General features: G+C 36.8%; 1 protein-coding gene across 14 annotated transcripts in view; it reads right to left on the reverse strand.

Annotated features, from left to right (window-relative positions):
* The window catches only part of STXBP5L (syntaxin binding protein 5 like), a 190956-nt gene that overhangs the window by 110840 nt on the left and 57129 nt on the right, over positions 1-22987 (reverse strand). For all 14 annotated transcript variants that reach the window (XM_015295100.4, XM_040707170.2, XM_040707164.2 and 11 more), the window contains exons 3-4: positions 9735-9816; positions 7706-7806 (exon numbers count right to left, since the gene is read on the reverse strand). In XM_015295100.4, coding sequence (XP_015150586.1) covers positions 7706-7806; positions 9735-9816 — 183 coding nt within the window. The remainder of the gene's footprint in view (positions 1-7705; positions 7807-9734; positions 9817-22987) is intronic.

The raw sequence follows: 22987 nt of genomic DNA on the forward strand, positions 1-22987 counted from the left end.
AAGCTGAAACCGCTTTGGGGTCAGAAGTTTGCAGTGAGGAAGACTATGAGCCTTCATCTTCACAACCTACTATGCACGCGCAAGGGGCGGAGGGACTGCATGCTAATGGGCTCTCAGGAATGTAATGAATACGTATCCAAATTCCTGTCAGCTATTGATTATGTATTAGTTTGACCTATATCTATAGCACAATTTCTCCTGATGGTGTACAAGTTAGGTGAAACAATCCCCCTTGCACCAAGGTGTATGCGCGTCACCAATAACCACATACCTGCTCTATATCCTTACTGGCTATAGGGTCTTATTTCTGCACATCAGGCTGATCAAGAGGTTGGTTTGATGCTGTGCAAATTGGAGTTCCCAGCATCTAAAGGGAGATTATCTGTGCTATTCTCTCCTTTAGTGTTAGCTATCATTTGAAATGATACTTACAGCATCTCAATGCCTTTCCTACTGGGGTCCCAAGGGACCAGCAACTCTTGGTGCAAAACAGAATCAGTCTGAGTCACATAAAAGGAGATACGTGACTGGTCTGGGACGCAATTGCAGGAAACTATACAAAAGAGATCCCTTCAGCTACAGAGCCCTAAAAGGCTCACAGACTAGGCAAAATATAGATCCCCTATTAAATGAATAATTATGAAATGAACTGGGTGCTTTGGTAAAAGGGAATGCTGAGAAGGCAGAGATTCTGAGTGTCCTCTTTGCTGCAGTCTTAATGCTAAGACTAGCCCTCATGAACCACAGACCCCAGATGTAAGAAAGAGTGGAGAAAGCTTCCTGTTCATTAAGGAGGATCTGGTCAGAGAGCGTCCAGCCAAAATCAATGCACGCAAATCTATGGGTCCCAATAGGATACACCCACATGTGCTGAAAGAAGAGAGGCAGAGAAAGTAGAAGCAGAGGTGAGTGCTGAACTGCCCTCTACTATTTTTGAAAGGTCTTGGTGAATGGGTGATGTGCCTGTAGGCTGGAGAATAGCCATTGCCACTGCAGTCTTTAAAAGGGGCGAGAAGGAGAATCCGGGAAACCACAGGCCAGTCAGTCTCACCTCCATTCCTGGAAGGGTGATAGAACAACTTGTACTGTAGAGCCTCCCGAAGCAGTGAGAAAAGAAGAAGGTTATCAGGAGTAGTCAATGTGGGTTCACAAAGGGGGAATCCTAGACCAACATGGTAACCTTCTCTGATGTCATCACTGGCTGGGTAAATATGGGGAGAGTAGTGCATGTTGTGTACCTTGACTTCAGCAAGGTGTTTGACACCATCTCCCACAACATCCTTGTTATGAAACTTAGAAAGTGTGGGATAAATGAGTGCATGCTGAGGTGGACTGACAACTGGCTGACTGGCAGAGCTCAGAGGGTTGTCATCAGCCATGCAGAGCCTGCTTGGAGGCCCGTAACTAGCAGTGTTTCCCAGAGGTCAGTGCTGGGTCTAGTCTTGTTCAATGTCTTTGTTAACTACTTGGATGAAGGGATAGAGTCCACCTTCAGCAAATTTGCTGATGACACAAAGCTGGGAGGAGTGGCTGACACACCAGAAGGCTGTGCTATCATTCGACGAGACCTGGACAGACTGGAGAGTTGGGCAGGGAGGAACCTGATGAGGTTTAACAAGAGCAAGTGTAGAGTCTTGCACCTGGGGAGGAATAACCACATGCATCAGTATGGGTTAGGGGATGACCTACTGGAGATGAGCTCTGCAGAGAAGGACCTGGGGGTCGTGGTGGACAACAGGTTGGCCATGAGCTGACAATGTGCCTTTGTGGCCAAGAAGGCCAATAGTATCCTGTGGCCAGCAGGTCAAGGGAGGTGATCCTCCCCCTCGACTCTGCCCTGGTGAGGCCACATTTAGAATACTGTGTCTAGTTCTGGTCTTCCCAGTTTAAAAAGAAAAACAAACAGGGATTTCCTAGAAGGAATCCAGCAGAGGGCCACAATGATGGAATATCTCCCAAGGAAAGGCTGAGTAACCTGGGCCTGCTCAGGCTTGGGAAAAGAAGACTAAGAGGGGATCTGATAATTGTTTATAAATATCTAATGGGAGATGTGAGGCAAATGGATGAGGCCATGCTCTTCTCCATGGTACATAGTGATAGGACAAGGAATAATAGCCTAACACTCAAACAAAGAAAGTTCCAAACTAAAATCATGTGGAAGAACTTCTTCATGGTAAGGGTGATGGAACACTGGAACAGGTTGCCCAGAGAGGTTGTAGAGTCTCCTGCTATGGAGATATTCAAGACCCATCTGGACGTATACTTGTGTGACCTATGGTAGGGTACCTTCTTAAGCAGGGTGTTGGACACAATGATCATTTGAAGTCCCTGCAACCCCTGCATTTTTGTGATTCTGTGGTATTTAACATCTATTAAAAAGAAAAACTTGGGTATCAAGTTATTTTTCATTCTTCTTTTGAGGAATATCATAATCTCATAGATCTGTTCAATCAAAATTAATGACTACTGGTATAAGCAAACTAACCTCTGTTTTATATTTTAGCCCTTTGCTGATTGTTCAGCATAAGAGAAGAAGAAATAATCTTTCAAGTTTAAGCTTCTGCGGTTACAAAAAGTTCATCACTCTGTGCATCTTCCTCCCATGAAGCAATTCAATAGGCAGTTTCTGTATTATCCCCTGCCATTTAGATTTTCAAGTGCATAATAAATATTTTTCAAGCTCTTATCTTCAATCTACCTTAAATACAATTTTAAAAAACAGTTCTTGAACTACTAAAGAAACTATTCAATTGTTGCACTGTCTTGATAAATAGTAGGCTGATCTGCAACAAAGTTTCTTTCTCACAGATAACATCTCAAATTATCACTTAACTGTGATCAACTTCTACATACTAATTTATTAAACTTCCTTCATCACTAAAACAAGCATAAAAATAATAGAAGCAGATATGAGTTGTGGCATGAATTGCTTCTGGAATTTTGCCTAAGTAACTTTTAGAATGGCAGTAACATAAGGATAATTGCGTGATTAAACAAATAGACCAATTACAGTCATTACAAATTTTTCCCATGATGAGGTGTGAGGAAGTGTCATAATGGTGGTAACATATTGTCATAAGACTGGCAAAGACTAGAGACTCATGGAAGATCTTCAGTGTCAGTACCTACTTTTGGCTGCTAGAGCAGATTCTGTAGCTACTACCTCATTCTAACAAAACACTGAATTATATTCTGAATGTATTCTGTATGTATATATAAAGAGTATACTCACTCATAGAAATATAGGAATATTCTGATGATCTCCTACATCATACGTTTATCTTAAGAACTCATAAGTATAAACATAGTGGAAAGGCCAGATTAAGATGCTTGGGATTGTTAAAACATGTCAGAGGTCGGTTTTTCTTGAATTAGACATGCCAATGTAGACAGTGTAGACAATACTGTTTATTGATAGCACTGAGCATCATTCTTTTAGAAGTGACAAGCACTGATGCAGGACCATGCCATGGACATTTTGTAAAAACTTCTTCAAGATGTGGAAGCAAATGCTGATCAACACCATGGCTTTTTTTGCGTTCCTCATTTTTTTTCCGTCCTCATCCTAAGAAAGTTTAAATCCTGTCTGCCTTTTTACACTGAGAGACAACCTGGGGAAAGGTTTGTATGGTGAAATATTGCTTTCTATTTGAATTTTGTCATTCTTTTAAACAGCCAAATGCAGTACCACATCATGTAATTAGAATTTTTTGTGCAATTAGAAAGTTTGTGTAATAGAGTGGCTGTGTAACTTCACTGAACCTATTAACTGTTATCATGTTTGATGACAGACCTCTGACTAATTTGCAGTTATAGAAAATTAACCAGGGGGCTCTTCTATAAGAGGAATTAAATTCCTTGAACTGCTGATGACACAGAATCTAAGTCCCTAACACACAAGTAAACAGAGGTTTGTGTAGTACAGAGACTGCACAGTCCATTGTTACTATTAATTCAGTAGCCTCCTGCTGTCCTTTTGATGAGGCAAATAACACAGGACACAAAAATTGCAAAGGTACAGCAAGACTCCAGCTGTTCTCAGAAAAGAATACAGACCAACAAAAAAGAAAAGTCACTTTATCCAAAGATATCTCTGTTTTTTCTCTTTGATTCCAAGCACTGCAGTAATACTCTTTATCACCTTGTTCAAATACTGTAAAATCTCAGATGTAGGAGTCAGGACTCTAAATAGCAGTAAGTTAAAGCTGACAGAGCAATTGCTCCAAGTCATCCACTTAAGAGGCTCCCCTTCCTCTGTGCCAGAATATACTTAACACATAGGAAAGTATTACAGGCCACAGCCCCAAAGCCAGTTGCACAGACTCCTGGTGATTTCTCTTTAGAAAGGCATTCAAGGTACTGTCTCAGCATCAGTGCATAGTGCATGAAGATGGATTTAAAGAACCAACAGAACATTTACAGCGTGTTCATGTACAATGAGTACATTGTGTCAGTGTACAAACTGACAGTGCTGTCAGCTCACTTGTAACATGCCAATCAGCACTGGCTAAAATAAGAAAAGAAAGGAAGACTACCCCCAGCCTCAGCCACAAAATAACTCAGCTAGCTCAGCTTCAGAATAACAGGAGATGAACCACGTTTGTACGGGAAACAAATGAAAGCCTATATTATGACCCCTGAAATCTGAGTTGCACTAACTAGATATATGAACTGTATATTCTCAGATATACTTGCTGAAGCTAGTCTGCTCTATTTAAAAAAGAAAGAAAAAGGTCTACTACAGTTTTTTGTTGTTATAGCTCAATCCTAATGTTATCATCAAGAGTCTTACCTGCGCTTCCTATTTACGCACAGAATCTCAAATTGTGTACTATCAATGATATGCTACTGTCAAGCATGTTTTTGAGTAACAGTTTTACCATTATAGTTAGTGGAATGGGACCATGCACTGAAACATAGTGGCTATACTTATTTGAAGGTTTTTCGTGCCTCATATATTTCAACTACAGCAGGAGAAATATGACAACGTTGTATTTTGATACAAGGCAAAAAACATATCAAGTGCTAAAAAGTCCAGCAGATTACCACTACAGAACAAAAAATATCAGCTCATTCATTGGGTTACTAACTTAAAACAAGAAAAAAAAATTCTCTCATCAGTATTGTTCTAGATTCAGTATGAATCTTAACTCCCTTTAGCCTGCCCTGCAAAAGTAGAGGAAAGGATGAAAGGAAAAAAAAAGGTATCTGTTCCAACAGCAAAGAAGACATACATTTTTCTGAGACAGATCTTTGAACCTCCTGAAGAAAACCAATTTTGATCTTTCTGCTTTGTCAGGCTCCCACATTCCCCTTATATCCATTTTGCTGCAAATTTGTTACAGCTAACAACCATTATTTGCTCTTTCTCTGAGTATCACGTAATTCATGTCTTCCGTACTCTAATTAAAAAAATACCTTCAGAAAAAAACCATGGGAGCTCTCTTGTAGACTGAACTCCATTAGATATATATACAGAGAAATGCTAAAAATTAATCAGAGGGTTAACGACGGGTTTGGCGTTACTTTTTTTTGATACTTGCCTAGAGGCTTGTGCTGAATTTTTCATAGAAAACATGTAATCAAGTGTAGAAAATTGAAAACACAAGATAGGTTATGTAAAATTTGTTTATATCTATGTTAAAAGAAAATGGAATAAAACTGAAGAGATTTCACTCTGGAACCAAGTGCCTGAACACAGAAAACTAAAAAATTATAGCAGCGTTACAGAGCCCTCAGATGTGGAAAAACTGCCCACGGAATAATTTCTTCATACTTGTTGCAAGTTCTATTGTAATTTGAAACTGGACTTACTTATTTGACACTATTATATAGCAGTTTATCAGGATATTTGCCTCAGAGTCTTTAACATGCTAGTAAAGTGATTTAAATGGTGGTGATTGCACCAGTAATTTAACATATGCATAAAAGAACTAATAAGTATACATTTAATCACAACTTACTACATTTTGACAAAAGGAAATACAAGTCATGCACTTGTTACAAATAGCTATACCCCCAGATCCCTTTAAACCTCAGCTCAAAAATGCCATTATACAATATTTAGTTTCATTCAAATTTTTCCAGCATTCCAGGTAATTTGCTTCCAAATATTTTGCCCATTGTAATAGGCTGTCAGAAGCAAAAGAAAGTTTAGGTGAATATAAAGAGGAATGTTCTGCTCCTAGCAGAGCCCAACTATGTGTCTTTGTTTCATCAAAAAATTCTGACAGAATTATGATCATGCTCATCTAAGAGATGACAGGCAAACAGGTGAACAGACACTGCATTCTTCTAAATACTGATACCTTAGGTTGTATGAAAGATTGTTGGCTGGAAGAACCAGACCACAATAAACTAGAAAACAGTATTTAGACTTATCAACAAATTGTGAATGACTTACGTACCTGGTGAGAGTACCAAGACTGAAATATTTCAACATAAATAAGATGACAACTATAACTTTTCTCATCCTCTCTCATCCAGTTCCAAACCACTTGTTATACTTTTGTTTATGATTATGAACTTGTGGGAATCAGGATACTGCATTTTCTTTCTTACCACAATAAATAAATAAATAAATAAAAATTAAAATTTAAAAAAAATTGCAATTTAATTACATTAATTCAGTGACAATGTGATATGTATTGGAATAAAAAAAGAACACAGAAAAAGTCTCTTTCGATAAGAATTTTCAGATTTGTTGCAGCTAAAGCTTTGATGAGACTGTTTCTTCACAGTCTTGGTAAAGCACTGATATCTTTCACCACTGCACAAGCAAATACATAAATACCTAAAAAAGAAGCTGCTGTATCTGAAGAAACACTGAATACACATATTGGGAGAACCACAGCGTCACTTAAACTTCCATTCAAAACCATATAATGCACTATAGCTATGTTTTCAAACTCAAAAACAAAAAGATCCCAAAGATGAAGAATGGAATAACCACCTCCCCCCCCCCAAAAAAAAAACATTTATCCACTGAACCATGTTCTTCTGAATAGTACTGAATTTCCTTACAGAAATGCAAAACTTTTTCTTAATGTTAATACCAATATTGCATTCTGTCTCCATAATACTGTAGCAAGCTTTATTTGAGTGACTAAATATAGATTAAAGTACTCAGCTTCTGTTTGTCTGAGTTTGAAAATAACAATCACTCATTTCATCTATTTTCAGCAGTTTTTACAATTTGGTACTGATAAAGCAAAATTTAGAGAAAGAGACTCTGATTCACTTGACAATTATGTAGTTCCATAAATTCACAGTTGATTTCTGCTAAACTTACAGAATTTTATGAAAATAAAATACTTCAGGGTAGAGAAAATAATTTCTGTGTTACAGTCAGTTGAGGTACTCTGCCTAGTAGAGAACAAGTCAGCCTCCAAGGATCACAGTGCTTTGTGTCTGGTGTTCAAATGCAGCAACCATACCACTGCTCAGAACAGTTCATGTAAATAGAAGGTCAAATGAAAAACACCCGACAAAAGAATAGCTACACTTTGTCTAGTTCTGGGAAGGCTGAAGAAAGAGAAAGCAAAGCTTTTGTTCTGTGGAGACAAGGTTCAAACAACAGAAGAAAAAAATTTCAACATTATATCTTCCTTTAGAAAGACAAACTATCAAATGTATTATTAAAAATCTGGAAAATAAGTGTGTTCTTTTTTAAACAATATTTTTATTTTGTCTTATATAGTCTTACCGTTCTCTGTTAAATTTCAGAGAATGTAGGATAGCTGGTCGTTTCTGTCTGAGATTCCACAAATGAAGCGTATCATCTGCACATGCACTGACCAAAGCACCCTAGAGCAGACACAAAATATGGCACATGTCACTCTTCTATGGGTTCTGTCTTATTCTCAAGTCATCCTCACTGTTAAAATGATCTCTCTGTAGAAAACAGTACAATTTATGAGAAATGCTTGCTTCCTTCTGTAAGAATATATTCAAACCAATTTGAATAAATCTAATATTTGTACATACTTTAAATTACTATCAGATCAGTTAAATTAAAACTCCGTCAATATAAAATGCAAATAAAAGCTTTTAAGCAAAGTTATACAGGCAAACTCCCACACATTTCCACACAAGCATAGAGATTAATGAAAAGAAGGACAGCCAGTACTTATTTTAAAAGGTGAGTATAAATGGTATAACTAAAGGAAAAAGGGACACACAAACAAATGACAGTGGCGTGCAAAATACAGTAGCCATATGCAGACAACGTGAAATTCACAACTGAAACTGTGAAAAGATGCAGGTAAGAGAACATAGGGACAGGTAACAAAAGGAGAGCACAAAAGAGATGTAGACAAAAGGATGGTGTCTTTGCTACGGATCAGAAATACTCTGAGGTCTGGTTCTGCTTCTGATTCCCAAGAACCATATCATAGAACAGCAATGCCATGTGAAAACGTCTGCTGAGGAAGTTACCTGCTGCTGCATCAATGGGGTTACTATAGTTACGTGTCAAATCAGGTCTGACAGGAAGGCTCAATCCCTACATGCTCCTATGGCATACAGGAACTGGACACTGCCCAAACAGAAGACAATCCTTTTCCTTGGCAAAGCGGAAGGATGTAAATACCAACTATGATGGTCTCTTCCTGCACCTCAGATTTCCTTCCTAATCCTAGCAACTGTTTTTTTCAATGCTGACATAAGCAAATGCAACTTATGAAAGTAAGACTTCTGTAATACAGTATAATCCATGCTTTAATTGTCATCTCCCAAAGAGTTTGGGCCAATGACAGAGACAGAATCTCCACCACAGAAATCAAAATAATCTTACATATTACAGTATTTGCTGATCACAAAGGACCACCTCATTCAAATCTTGTCTCCTCTATTTCCAAGACTTTTTGAACGCTTTTATAAAGAATTATTTCTGAAGTTTCAGTCTTCATTCATTACTTTCAGTGATTCAGGCACTTTTCCAAACAAGCTCAGAACAAAAATACTTCAGAGTTTTAAAAAATAAACCAACAAAACATCAAAACCCAAACCCCTTAATTGAGAAGCAATAATAGCTTTGAGGATTTGAAACTGTCAAAAGTGTTTTCATACATTAGGGAAGAAAACTAATGAAAACTGAACTAAAACTATCTTATAATTGTGTCAAGTTATGAGATTCTGAAAACAATCTGCTGAGTAGATTTATAGGCTCAGCAAAGTCTTCTTGTGCATTACTATCTCCAGAGACCTTCTGCATAGAGCAAGTTGTAGTCTTGTACTGTTTCTTTACATCATCTGAACTTGATTTTGACAAACCATGTAGAAAGGCTAAGCATGCTTGTTTGATTGATGATCCCTGCAATTGCTCTTTTTTACTGCAAATAGTAGCATATCCACAACTATTTAACTTTTAGATAATTACCATCAATATTTTTCCACAGAAAAAAAGTAAGTCATTTATTAACTGCTATTTGAAACAGAGCCGTGTAGCATATTCAGTAATTGAATGGATTTTACATCTATCTGCAAACATTCGCATATTGACTGCCTTTTGTTCAGTACTTTGTACTGATGTAAAATAAACATTATAGTTTTCCTGGCATGCAATCGCAAGAATAGTCTTCTAAAAGTCTGCATGATGAACGTCCTCCGGCTGTATGCCACTTACTTGTTGGCACAGTTTGTCAACGGGAAAAGTTGTATCACTCAATTACAATACAGCAATTGCCTTATTCAACTAAACATATATAGAAGAATCCAAGTAAATATATACTTACCTCATTGATTAAGAACTGGAGCTGTAGGACTGCAGCACCACTTTCATGTTGGCAGTAGCAATCAACACCAGGCCTACCCAATCTGTTGTCATCAAAGTCAAGGATTCTAACATTTCTTTTATCACCAGAAGACAGGAAAAAAAAAAAAAAAAAAAAAAAAAAAAGGAACTATAAATTAATCCCTAATTAACCTTTAATTAACCTCAATTCTTCTTGCTTTCTGAAAAACGAAAGAGTTCAAGCTGACCTCCCACTGCTCTAATTAAAGTATCAACACCATCAGTCAGAAACATGTAAACATGTGCAATTGTGAGTGATTTGCTATTGCCTGTTCTTTTTCCTCTGAGAAGAAAAAAGCACAAATTACAAAAATACAGCAGGATGCCTCTTCAGTTTCTAGAACACCTAGCTGGCTCATATAACACATGAATGTATCAGTTTTTTGTAGTTATGAAAACATTATTTAGTTAATAATTTAGGACTAAGGTCATTGCAGTTCTGTAGCAGGCTTTCTTTTTTTCAATTTGAGAAAAGGCTTTTTACAATTAGTCATGTCACACTTATGTAGAAAGCTCACACGCAACTATCGCTCTGTCTCATCAACACAGCACAATACAATGCTACACAGAGATAAGCAAGGCTAGCTCGAAACTAAATTGCCTAGACCAATTCTTAGCCCAAGTGAAACCACAGTGGCAACTTAACTGGACTACTCAGAATTAATACTGATGTACTGCTTTGCAGAAACATCTCGTTGCTCAGATATATCATAAATGTAGTTTTCTATCTGTTCTCTTTGGATCTTCTCTGTGCACTAAATTAAAATCTCCCTAAGTTAGATTACAGCATTTCCAGTCAGAGTCACAGAGTTCAATAATAAATTGATGTTCCAGAAAATTACCAGACAGTAAGTAAAACAAAAGAGGAATGTGAAATATATTATTAACAATACTGTCATACAAATAAGGTGAAACACCTCCATGTGCATTCATGACAGCAAGCATTATGAAATAAACAGAAAAAGAGATTTTACAAGAGAAGGTTTATCTTGGTTTATATGACTATAAAATCTGACACAAAAATGCCAATGATCTGCCAATACTGAAGGCAGAGGTCAGAATAGAATGACCATTACTTTCCCTTTCAAAAGTGAAGGGACTTGCAGTAGACTATTCTGAAATGTGGTGCAAAGAAGTAAACTCTACAGATTAGTAAATTTGAGGGCTAAAACTTGAAGGTATCAAATAATTTCTTTTTCAGTTGTTACAGAAGCATTTTAATTGGAGACATCTGGCCTGGAGAGACTTGAGTTCTACTCTGCATTTTCCCCAAATGGTCTACTAGATAAGTGTAGGGAAAAGAACATATGAAGGCTGCTTTAAAGGAGCGCCTCTTATTTTATTATGTTGGCCCACAAAATCAGAGGTATTGGTGGTACAGAAGTTGAGGTTGAGCCTTCTTGACAATATTCCATTACACTTTGTTGCCATGCGTCAGATGGCAGCAGAGGGGCAGTCTGACGAAATGGTGTCTGGCATGGGAGAGCATATAAAGCAAAACTTCATCACAGAATTCCTCCATGTGGAAAAATGGCACCCACTGACATTCATCGATGCTTGCTGAATGTTTCTGGAGGTGGTGAGGCAGTGGGTGGTGAGTTTCAGCAGTGGTGATAGCAACAGTGGGTCACCTCCACTGGAGCAAACTTTCACGAGTGCAGCATGCAGGCTTTTGTTAATCGCTGGAGAAAACTAATAACTGCATAACTAATGGTAGTGACTATGTTGAAAAAGAGTGTTTTGTAGCTGAGAATTTGATCTATCAAGTAGTGTGATTGGGATCTTTGGATCTGTTGTAATTTCCATGGACAGTAAGAATAGAGGGAAAAAAAACTAAGTTACTCTGTATGTCACCTATTCTCAAACTGCAGTCCTGAGCAAAATCACAACCATTAAAACAGCATGAAGCAGCAAATCTTTTAAACAACCTATTTTAGATGAGCAGCAAAGATATATGGTGGTCTATTATACATTCTAAGGGTTGATAGTAATTCCTCCGTCCATTTTGAATTACTTCTCTGTAGTACTCACTTTTTATATTCTCTGTAATGGAAAAGGAATTAATACTACTGCCAAAACAAACCAACCAACAGACCAATCATCCAAAAAAAGAGAACAATTCCTTTGTGGATTTCAAACTGAGTGGAAATTTTCATCCAATGGGAATTAGATCCTGATGATTTTTAAGTTTCTTCCAGCTCGAACTTCTGCATCATTCTATGACTTTAACTTAAGCATTATATGCAATACAAATCTATGACAGTAGCTAATGATTGTCCTTAATGAAAATTATGCTGGTATTGCCCTGATTAAGCAGCTATCAACCTTCAGCATCACTATCATGCTAAATAAGCTTTCTGGGAAACATTCTAACAAAGTCAATTATTTCATTCAGCATATCCCAAACAAACAAAGCACTCTCCAATAATTCACATCTATTTGCCTAAGTGTTCATCCTGAAATACTTCACAAATTACTAAAATGAGAGAAATTATGCTGTCTGCTTCAGTCTGGCCAATTGCCCTGAAGTAAGGACCAATGCTTACTTAAATAGAAGCATTATCACTGACTGATGGTGGTTTTCAAACATGCTGGGAGCTGTGTTGAGATCCTTCCAGCAGAAGGAGCTGAAGAGATATTATGATTTGGCACATGTTCTTGGCACTTCATCTTATCTTCTGCAAACTTTATGCTTTGCTGCCAAGCATGGAGGAATAAACTGTACCTCATTGAATCTTTTTATACCAGTTTACTATACCAGGACATACAGCAGAAGTAGTAACAATGAAGGCTTTAGACTCAATTTATTCTTTTATTTTGCCTTTTTATTAAATAATGACTTGCTAACAGAGAGTGTAATATTTCTGAAAATATTGAAAGAAGACTAATTTTGATAGACTTGAATACCTTAAAGTAGACATCATGATTTTCAAGGATAAAAACCAGGCACTGGCTATTCTCTCTTATCAGTACACTGGATCTCTCAGGAGCCCTCTACAGACATGCCAGATTATACTAATTTATACATAAAAGGGAAAAAGATGAAAACTGCCTGAGTCTCTTGGGACTCACAGTGAAACAAGTACAACCAGAATCACATGCATCAAGCGCAACAGTAATAACACTGTAACATTTAATCCTAGTTTTAAAATCTGAATTTGTGAAACAGGCTATTTTGTACTGTATTTTTCACTTGTATGCAACAGTTTTTCATAGAATATTTCAACATACTATTCTTGTTATAAGCATCACATATGAACTCCCCTGAACTATGCTGTTTACATTGCTTCAGGTTTCTCCTGTAGCTATATAAAGAGAAGTTGAAGAGTCATCTAACTCTTTTGACCTCTGAGGAAAAAGGTTATCAGTTTGAAGTATGAAAATGTCCCTGAATAATAACAAAAAACCCAACACATTCTCCTAGCCTTTAATATTTTTGCCTACTCCCTCAGATAAGGGAGTACAGCTGTGGGGCGCAGCAGAAGTAGCACTGCCACCTGAAGGATGTCCTGCCATCTGATCTGCACTGACTAGAACGTTTGAGTTCCTACTCAATATGCAGCACTCTAAGAGCAGATGCTTGTGGGCTGGTGATACACCATTACATAAACCAACTGTAAAAGTGGTTTAGCTTGTTATTTGAATATAGGACAGCAGTTTCTTGCAGAAGATCTGCTGCTGACTTGAGTGATTTGTGCGGTTTATCAGTTTAAAAAGCCACAAAGTATTCAACTAAATAGCTTGTGAATAAAATACTCAGATGATTCAATCATGTCACTAGCTAGCTAAGGCAGCCCGTAGACTAGTCAGTTGTACCTGTCAAAATACAAAATGATGAAAGATTTTGTCAAAAGACAATGAAAACAATCCTGCCTTAACATCAAAGTTGATCATCTAGACTTGCAGCTCTGGACATAGACGTATGCAGTTCCTGGAATATTCAGTTTTGATGTTCCTTCCCAGAATCCCTTTAAGTCTCACATACACTTAATTCTCAGCATAGTAGTGATAGCCCATGTTCTGGTAAAAATAAATGCCACAGTCCTATAATTCTGTACTTCAAATGGGCTTCCAGATATTTATTTTTTTTTTTCTATGAGATACTGTATCTTCCTTTAAAGATTTCAAACAGCAGAGAATCCATGATTTCTGAAGAGCATTGCTTCAGTCTGCAGTTATCCTCACTACAATAAATGTCATGCTATATGTAGAATCAATACATGTAGATTCAGTTTCAAGCTTTTGGATCACATCATGCCTTTCAATACTAAATTAAATAACTTTCTATTAGCAGAAGTTTCCTGCCGTAGATACTTTGAAACAGTGACCAGGCTATATATTATCCATCTCCCTCAAAAATACAAACACAAATCTCTAAGCTACATTATTATCATGTCACACAGTAGTTTTGCTAGACCTTGAGTAGTTCTGGCCTTTTTTCCCTGCATGCTTTATAACTTATTAAATCTTCTTTAAGGTATGGAAAGCAGAGCCACACAGTCTTGGCACTGACAGCTTTCACACAATACAAAGCATGCAGCATTTTTTTTTTATTTCTTACATTTATTTTACTTCTTTTTTTAAAGGACCTGTGCGTGACAACCCATAATTAAATACCTTAGCAAATTGGGCAATCATACTTTTTATAGTTCTTAAGAATTCTAAATTGCATGATAAAAAAATAAAGTCCCCCTCACAACCCTCATGCTATTAAGCACAGGTAGTTGAGCTCAGTGAGTTCCTTAAAAATGACCTGAAACCCAATCATAGCCATATGACCTTCTGTGTGCTGTGGATTCCTGCAAACTGCATTATCAAACAGAAACTCTGTGTTGTTTTTCTCTTGTTTGTTTTAAATATAGAAGTATTCACTTCTACAATGAGATCCATTATGTCTTGAGTTCATCCAGCTGTTCAAATAAAGAGCTTTTTTCCTCCCCTGCAAAGAAAAGGTGAATTATCTGCTATGATTGGATGCTCTCTAGCACTGCTAAATGCAGTATGTTTTATAAATATAGACAAATGTTTGGGCACCCAGTAAGCATGAGCTTTTGGTCTAAAATTACCTCTGCTTTGTTTATTTTTCTTGACATAGATTTCTCCATTCATGCATACAAATTACAGCAATCACAGGAACAGCAGAACATCAGTTATGATATATAAAGGCTTAAAGATATGCAACTTTGATTTCTTCCAGGTTAAGTGACTGACAGATAGGCAGTATTTAATGGCAGTTGGATGGCTGGATGAATGCTGCAAAAAAATATCAGTGACCATTAGTACAAGTTGGATACAAATTTACATCAAAACTTCTCAATTTTTCTGATTCCAATGAATTTAGGGGCTGTTTTATTTCTCAAAATGTCTGCAGATATGAAAAGCATTACCAACACCCATAGGGGTGCATTTTGTAAGACTATGTCAAAATATCTTTGATATTTTGGAAATCATCTGTTCCAGAAATGAAAAACAGATACAATCACTATGTGATTGATTTCAATCAGTCCAAACCCTTGGAAAGCAAACCGTGAAAAGAAAACTGTGAAGATATTCTGAGGCAATGACTTTAGCAACATTTTGCAAATAGCTTGTATGAAATCATTCCCCTTCATGATATTTGTGTGAAACCAGCTAGCCCTAAATTCTTCTCCAAAAAGGAGCCATTTAGCTGCTAGCCTGTAAAAGCTCTATGTTGCTAGGCAGCCACTTTGAAAGCTCAATATTTTGAGGTTTTACTTCTTGTGGCAGTAACAAATTGTATTAAGTAAGAGTTTGCATTTACAGGTGGCTTCCTTTTCTTCGGGAAGCTTGCTAACACAGATAAAAACAAGAAAGGTAACAGAAGTGAAAACTATAATCTGTTGATGTGAGTGAACAGTATTTATTATACTCACAAGTACTGTTGTTTTTGAGCGATCTGTAAAGCTGGTTTATAATCACTTCTGGTTGAAAGCTACAGAGTGAATGAACACACTGGAAAAGATTAACTCTGGACCTAACACATGCTGAATGTTATGGAAACCTAAACTGAGCTACAAATGAGAAGGCTGTGTATTTTGGAACATCCTAAAGATAGCAAACCACTTTAACTAAGTGCCTACACAACACCATATAGAGACAGATAAATTATATTAAAACTGAATTTTATCCCACTTATTGCCTTTTGAAGGGCCTGTAAAACACACAATCCACTGGCCATCTATACACAGATGGAAGCCTAATATTATCTTAAAACAGAAAGCAGACAGGTAGCTTTAATTTAGCCATTTTTAATCTCTATTTGCACAGCCTTCAGTCGTTAATATTTAACACAGTATTTGCTACATACATCTCTGCATACCCAGTACATAACACTACACATCTGGATTACAGCATGTACAGTTACTGATAAAAAATACAACTACCTACTACTATTTTATACTGAAGAAATATTGAACTTAAAAGATCAGCATGACCATGGTGTTAGTATTTGTTGATCCTTATGGTTGTCAGTATGTTTGACCACAACCATTGATGCTAGGCCGAGAGGAGGTTTTAGGAAGTTTTGTTTGTGCTCTTCAAGCAAAAAGTGGAAGGCTGCCTATGTAAGTTCTACAAAGGATTAATAGAAATGACTTCTCATATTCATATATCTCTCATATAAAGAATCCTCACATTTTCTTAGAGCACAGATTTCTTTAAGTATTGGTTGAATTTTTAGCATTTTGTAAGTGGTCACCAGGTGATTTTCCTCACAGCTGCCAGTTGCAGAGAGTAACTGGTAAGAACAGAAGATAAGATGAAAAGCAATCACCTAATAAGTCTTTCTAAAAAAGGTCAGAAGACCTGTCAAACTAAACGTCTCTAAAAATAGAGAGCCATTTTTCCAAATATTAATTCCTCCTGTAGTTGCTATGGGAAAGTTATATAACTAAAATAATCTATTAAACCTTAATCCGTGGCAGGAAAGTGCTTCAGAATACACATGGCACTTTCTCTTTTAAACAGCAACAGTAATTAGCCATTACTGGAAACCTTTGAAACAAGATTGAATATTATCCCCAAGCCCACTGGACTTCAAATATGGCCAATTCTGTTTGAGATGAAAACAGATGATTAAATAGCATTCCCTCTTATCTGACAGTTTCATTATACACTTAGCTAATACAGATATAGGGAAGAAAAGCTTTTTTGTCCAGAATTTTTAGGATAATTAGAGGTTGTCCTGTTTACTTCTGAGCTATTATTCATGTCAGGTACTTCACACAATCACAGCTCTGTACATCATTAGCAACTAAGGAGTTCAAGGATTTTTAGGATGCGTTCTTCTGTCCACACTTAAAAGACTAAACTGGGAGACAGACAGCAGTGTAAGCATAGCTATTAAAAATGGGCCATTTTTGTGCTCTCAAGCATCAGTCCTGCATTAAGAACATCTTGTTTTTTTTACTTTTGTCAAGTGATAAATTTCCCCCAGAACCTAATTTGCTTAGGCTGGTCAACAAATCAATAGAATTGAAACAAAGAATGGAAAATGTCTACTGAAAAGGTGAAATAATTACCTGTGAAGTTATGAGGATTATAACAAGAAAGTTATTTAAGCACAAAATAAAGGCTTTCTATAATTAATCTGCTTTGTTTCAAGTTAGATTCACAATTGTTAAATATTGTATCCTGATTCACAGATTTACTGTAAGTACTCAACTTCATAAATCAAATTAAGTCAACATTCTGTAAGTTCTCCAATTATACTGGAGAAAAGCAGTAAGAGATACAGTAAAGATATAACCCTAAGGCACTGGAGGTAAAGTGGCCTGCTTGATGATACCCAGTGATGATTCATCTTCAGTCTCATTCAGTAATATGTCAGAAAAATTCCATGGACAACATCTCACAAAACTTTTTAAACAGTTACACGCGTAACAATGTATACCCTTACAGAGATGCATTACACAATCTCTCAGAAAAAAAAAATCACTAATACACAGATGCTAATGCATTGAGAACGACAGCACCTGATCTTGACTCAGGCTTTTCAACTGATAAGTGGTTTAGAGCTTAATTTGCTTGACTTTAACATTTCCATTGCTCAAAGGAATGTGCTGTATAACATCAATAAGCAAAAAGAAACACTCACTTTAAGACTTTCATTCAGATATTTCAGTATTTATCCAGCTAAAGAAAGATGCTGAGATCATGCACCACATTCTGCTTAGGCAGTGCAGTGTTGCCTGAATTATGAAATAATTCTATAACTTAACAGGAAAGTGCCTACAGCACGTTGGTCAGGAGATCAGCAATTCCACAAATTCGTCATCTCCTTCAGTTTTATCATTATCTATTAAGTACTAAATGATTCCAGGAGGTCTCGGGGTACAACACAAGAAATCCTTCACATTCGATGACTTAATAAAATCAAGTTTTATTTGTTAAATTACGCAGTAATTTCATTCCTGCCCCAGAAAAAGAGATAAGTAACATTCCCAAACAGTTCAGTTAACCTATACTAATACTCAATATTTTTACAAATCAGTTTTTTTCACATTTAATAATGGAGCATGTTAAACTAGAACTTCATTCTCCAGAAGAGACATATAAAACACAAAGGAACTCTAAATTGCTATCAGTAACAAACTGGCAACAAAGCTACCTGTGCCTGAATAAATAGAATTTTGTTAAACTACAGCATTTTTAAAAATTATTTAGAGTTTAGCAAAATTTCACTAAAATATAGGTGGATTTTATTTTACATTCAGTTCAGTACTACCATATTATAAATATAAATACCTTGAAAGGCATCTCAAATATCAGACAGTCAACTTTTGTTTCTTAAGAAAAGTTTTCAGCAACAAATTTTATGGAAGAGGTATTCCTCTTCATCTCATGCAATATATATATTAAGTATTACCTGTTTTTCACCATTTCTATAATCCTCCTGAGGGCCAAGTAACTTCTATCAAATTTTGAAATAAAGTACACCACAGACAACAGTTAATCAAACAACAATTAATCACTTAAAATACATTAAATGCATAACTAACAGCTGGTTAAGCTGCATTTTATGAAGTCCCCTTGGTGTAAAGGGACATAAACTATGATTTCTCTACTTTAACCAAGCAGTTTCTACAAGCTATGTTTATGTTTGATATCAGCTGTATTAAGCATTAATGTTTTATGTTTGTAAATTTTAATGCACATATTACTTATCATGGGTTAAATATTAGTAAGGATTTGAAAGCAATGTTGGTGAGTAGTGAGTAACTTCCAAAGAGCATTAGCATTTGAAGAAAAGACTGTTCACTTCTGGAAACAGAGCAGACATAGCAGATATCTTATAGGATCCCAGTTATTCCATGCCATTTACTAAAAAACCACATGTTTCAGTGAAGCAAGACACTGATTCAGAACCTGCTATGCAATATTAGTTTCATAATAACCCAATTCTAGACCTTGTTGGACAAAAAAAAAAATCAAGAAACCCTGGTGTATGGTAAATAAATATACAGAGAAGTTCAGCTGTTAAGACTACTGCATTGGAAAACATATGCAGATATAAATGAAAGGTGCTCACCAATGATGTAGGCTTACAAAAACTCCATAAGGAGTGATCTCAAGGAAGAGATCCTTCCTCAGTGGCAGTCAGCCCTTAAATGGGGTCTAGGAGAGGTGCAGCCTGGCTCCACCCTTTCCAGTCACACAGCTGAATTGCCTTCACCTGTGCTCCCATGGCTGACTCAGTGCTTGCCTCAGGTGGTCAATCAGAGGTTCAGGCCATGATGCAACAGTTCCCATACACCTGGAAATTCAAATTTAAAAGACTGAGATCTTTACCTCCCTCCAAGGGCTATGGTTTGTGGAATCTGAGAGAATCACAACGCTGCTACAGCTGAAGCACAGTTTTTATGCTGAGGATATGCTAGGTAACTGACAGCAATACAGTGCTTTTAATAATCCAAATCCCTCTCCATAGAATGAAGAGAGACAGTGGAGAATCTGGAGGCTGGATTGCTATCAATCCAGCCTTGTTTTATGATTGCTGTAATCTCTGTCAACGTCTACAGTTGTTGTGATCTACTTCAGACAGCTGCAGATATGGCATAGCACAATATGAACCACGATGTTTTCTTCAGGGAGAGACAGTTTTTACAGTCCAATTGGGATCCTAAAAGAAATCTATAATACATGCAGGAAATGGAGAAAAGAAATCCACTGCAAAACAGGGAGTAATCCAACTTGACTGTGCATACAGACGTAAACTGTGTGAGCTTCTTCCCACACTGAGTTTCAGAAGTTTGAAATACTGTATAGCCACACTGAAGTTTTAGTACATAAACTGTAGGTACAACGAGAAAGGATGAGCCCCAGACTAGTAAAGTCTTTGTGAAGACTTTATGAAGATGAAATGAACACGAAATGAAATGTTACAGAGCAAAGTCTAAGGGAAGAGAGGTATCTATCTCCGTTTGACTTCAACGAGTACAAGCACCGCGTCGCTTAGAAGGAAAATATCAAGGTGATTCGGGAAATGGACTGCCCACTGTCATGTTTCCTCTCCTTACGCTTCCCAAAACTTCTCAATACAAGCAGAAGATTTTGAATACTTGAAGCTCAATAGTACATCAACATTCCAAATGCATGTTTATATATATAACATCATACATATAATATATATTTATTAGAGAAGTCTTTATGGGCCAGGACCCCAATGTGTTTCCTAAATCAGCTTAGAGAAGTGAATCAGGGACTGGAAAAAACTAACTGGAGGTTCTTCTTTGTTTGTTTATTTGTTTCTTTGTTTTGGGGGAGGGAATATGAAGAGAGTAAGTAAAGAAAAAATATCAGTGCTTGCAAGAGGAAGAAAATTGAGGTAATGTCTACCAGAATGTCACTGACATAACAAAGAACAATAAAAAAATTGCTGCAATATATATTTAAAAATTAAGGAATGGTAATTAAACCAAAAAATTACTTTCTGACATAAGCCTGACAAAAATAGGAAAACAAAACAAAAAAGGAAAAATCTTTTCTCAAGATGAGAAAAACTTTTCTCATCTTGAAATTTCTGTACTTTGGAAGATCTCAGAATTTTCAAGGAGAAAGTAAAGAGTTTCAGAGGTTATGTTCGTGCAGGGAAATGCCATTATCTGCATAGATAAAGAAGGAGTTATAAAAGAAAGTCTACTGAGAATATCGATTTATTAAAACAAATACTGTCAAAATATACTCACAGCTATCAACAAAGCTTGGGGGTTTTCTTGTCCAAATTTGCTGGCAGGTTTCTCAGAAACACGAGAAATACTCATAACCTAATATGTGATAAGTTACAGCTTTGATAAAGTTACATCATTTAAACATTTTACATCAAGGCACTGAATCCGTAGCATGACAAATTGGCCTGATTTGTCAATAAATGGAATGAGATGAAATGTCTCAGAAAGGGATGATGTCAAACTGACCATGTCTGAATACAAATGCTTTCTCTTACTGAGTCTGCACTCTTCTCTCTGCCAAAGACAGGCATCAGAGTTGAAACTGATAGGTGTCCACAACAGCTACTTTCCTGCATAAGCTATATGATTACACAGCATATTAATAGTCAGCATCTGCACTCATTTTCCCACAAGTATGAAAGCCTCTGCCGTTGTACTCTGTAGTGAAACATTTTCTCCTAAATTCTGATCTGCCAATGATAACAATTAATTAGATATTAGTTAGATGAATTAATCAGATATGAACCTCTAGATTGGACATTTGCTACCCATATTTCTTGCAGTTTGACTTTAATTTTGTTTTAAAATAATCAACGCTAGAGGAGGAGCTGTAGCTCTAGCCTAAACATGTCACATGCTGATTCTGTCAAAAATAAGGTAACTCTGAATTTACCACATCAAAGCTTTTTCTGGGACTAAAATTTGCATTTCCCTGACTACAAAGAGTTACACAGCAAAGTTCTGTGATCTGGTAACAAAATAATGATTCTTTTTTTTTTTTTTTAAGACATGCACACCGAGGTAGATTTTAAATTCAGTTCACAAAGATATTTATACTCTAATCTTCAGTGTTCATATTCATTGCAAAATAATAATCTGACAGACTTAATGGTACAGTAAAATCACAGTGATAGTATCAGAAGTGAACATTAAAAACCTACAATAATATATTTAAAAATATATATCAAATAACAGTTAAAATCTCTGAATTGTCGATCTACCTAGTAACTCAAATATGTGCTATAGATTACATACATTTGTTTTGCAAACCAGTAAAATGTTAAAGTCCCAAAATTAAAAGCTAAGACTACTCTAAACAGCAGAAAAGTTTGTCTACCAGCTTTATCATAGAATCATAGAATGGCCTGGGTTGAAAAGGACGACAATGATCATCGAGTTTCAACTCCCCTACCATGGGCAGGGTTGCCAACCACTAGACCAGGCTGCCCAGAGCCACATCCAGCCTGGTCTTGAGTGCCTGCAGGAATGGGGCATCCACAGCCTCTCTGGGCAAACTGGATGCCCCATCCTGTTCAGAAGGAATCATTTTTGCAACATCAATCCACAGCATGTTACAAAGAATTTACAAGTCAAGCTATTCTCTTTTTCTGCATTTATGACAGTGAACACTTCTGATTTTCTTTCATTTCTACATACAGTCTACCTGCTGAGTATACTACACTCATTTTGCTACATCTGGAAAGCACAAAAGCTTTTGTTCATTGGAATCACAGAGTAATAGAATATCTCAAGTCAGCAGAGAGCAGCATTGCCCCTCATGATGCTCCCCATCATGAGGAAGCTGTAGGCCACGAAGAGGTCTCCCCTCAATCTTCTCTTCTCTGGGCTGAACAAACCGTGGGACCTCAGCCACTCCTCATACATCTTCTCCTTTAAACTCTTCACCATCTCTGTGGCTCTCTTTTGGACATCCTCTAAGAGTTTTCTATTGTGGTGCCCAAAACTGCACACAATACTCAAGGTGAGGCTGTACTAGCACAATGCAGAGCCAGACACCCATTTCTCTCAACTGGCTAGCAATGCTGTGCTCAATGCATGACCAGGATACAGTTGGCTTTCCTGTCTGCCTGGGCACACTGTTGACTCATGTTCAGCTTGCTGTTGGCCAAGATCCCCAAATATCTTTCAGCAGAGCTGCTCTCCAGTGTCTTATTCCTCAGACTGTATGTACAGCCAAGGCTTGCCCCTTTTCAGGTACAGAATC

This window comes from Gallus gallus, chromosome 1 (genome assembly GCF_016699485.2).
Source record: "Gallus gallus isolate bGalGal1 chromosome 1, bGalGal1.mat.broiler.GRCg7b, whole genome shotgun sequence".
NCBI lineage: Eukaryota > Metazoa > Chordata > Aves > Galliformes > Phasianidae > Gallus > Gallus gallus.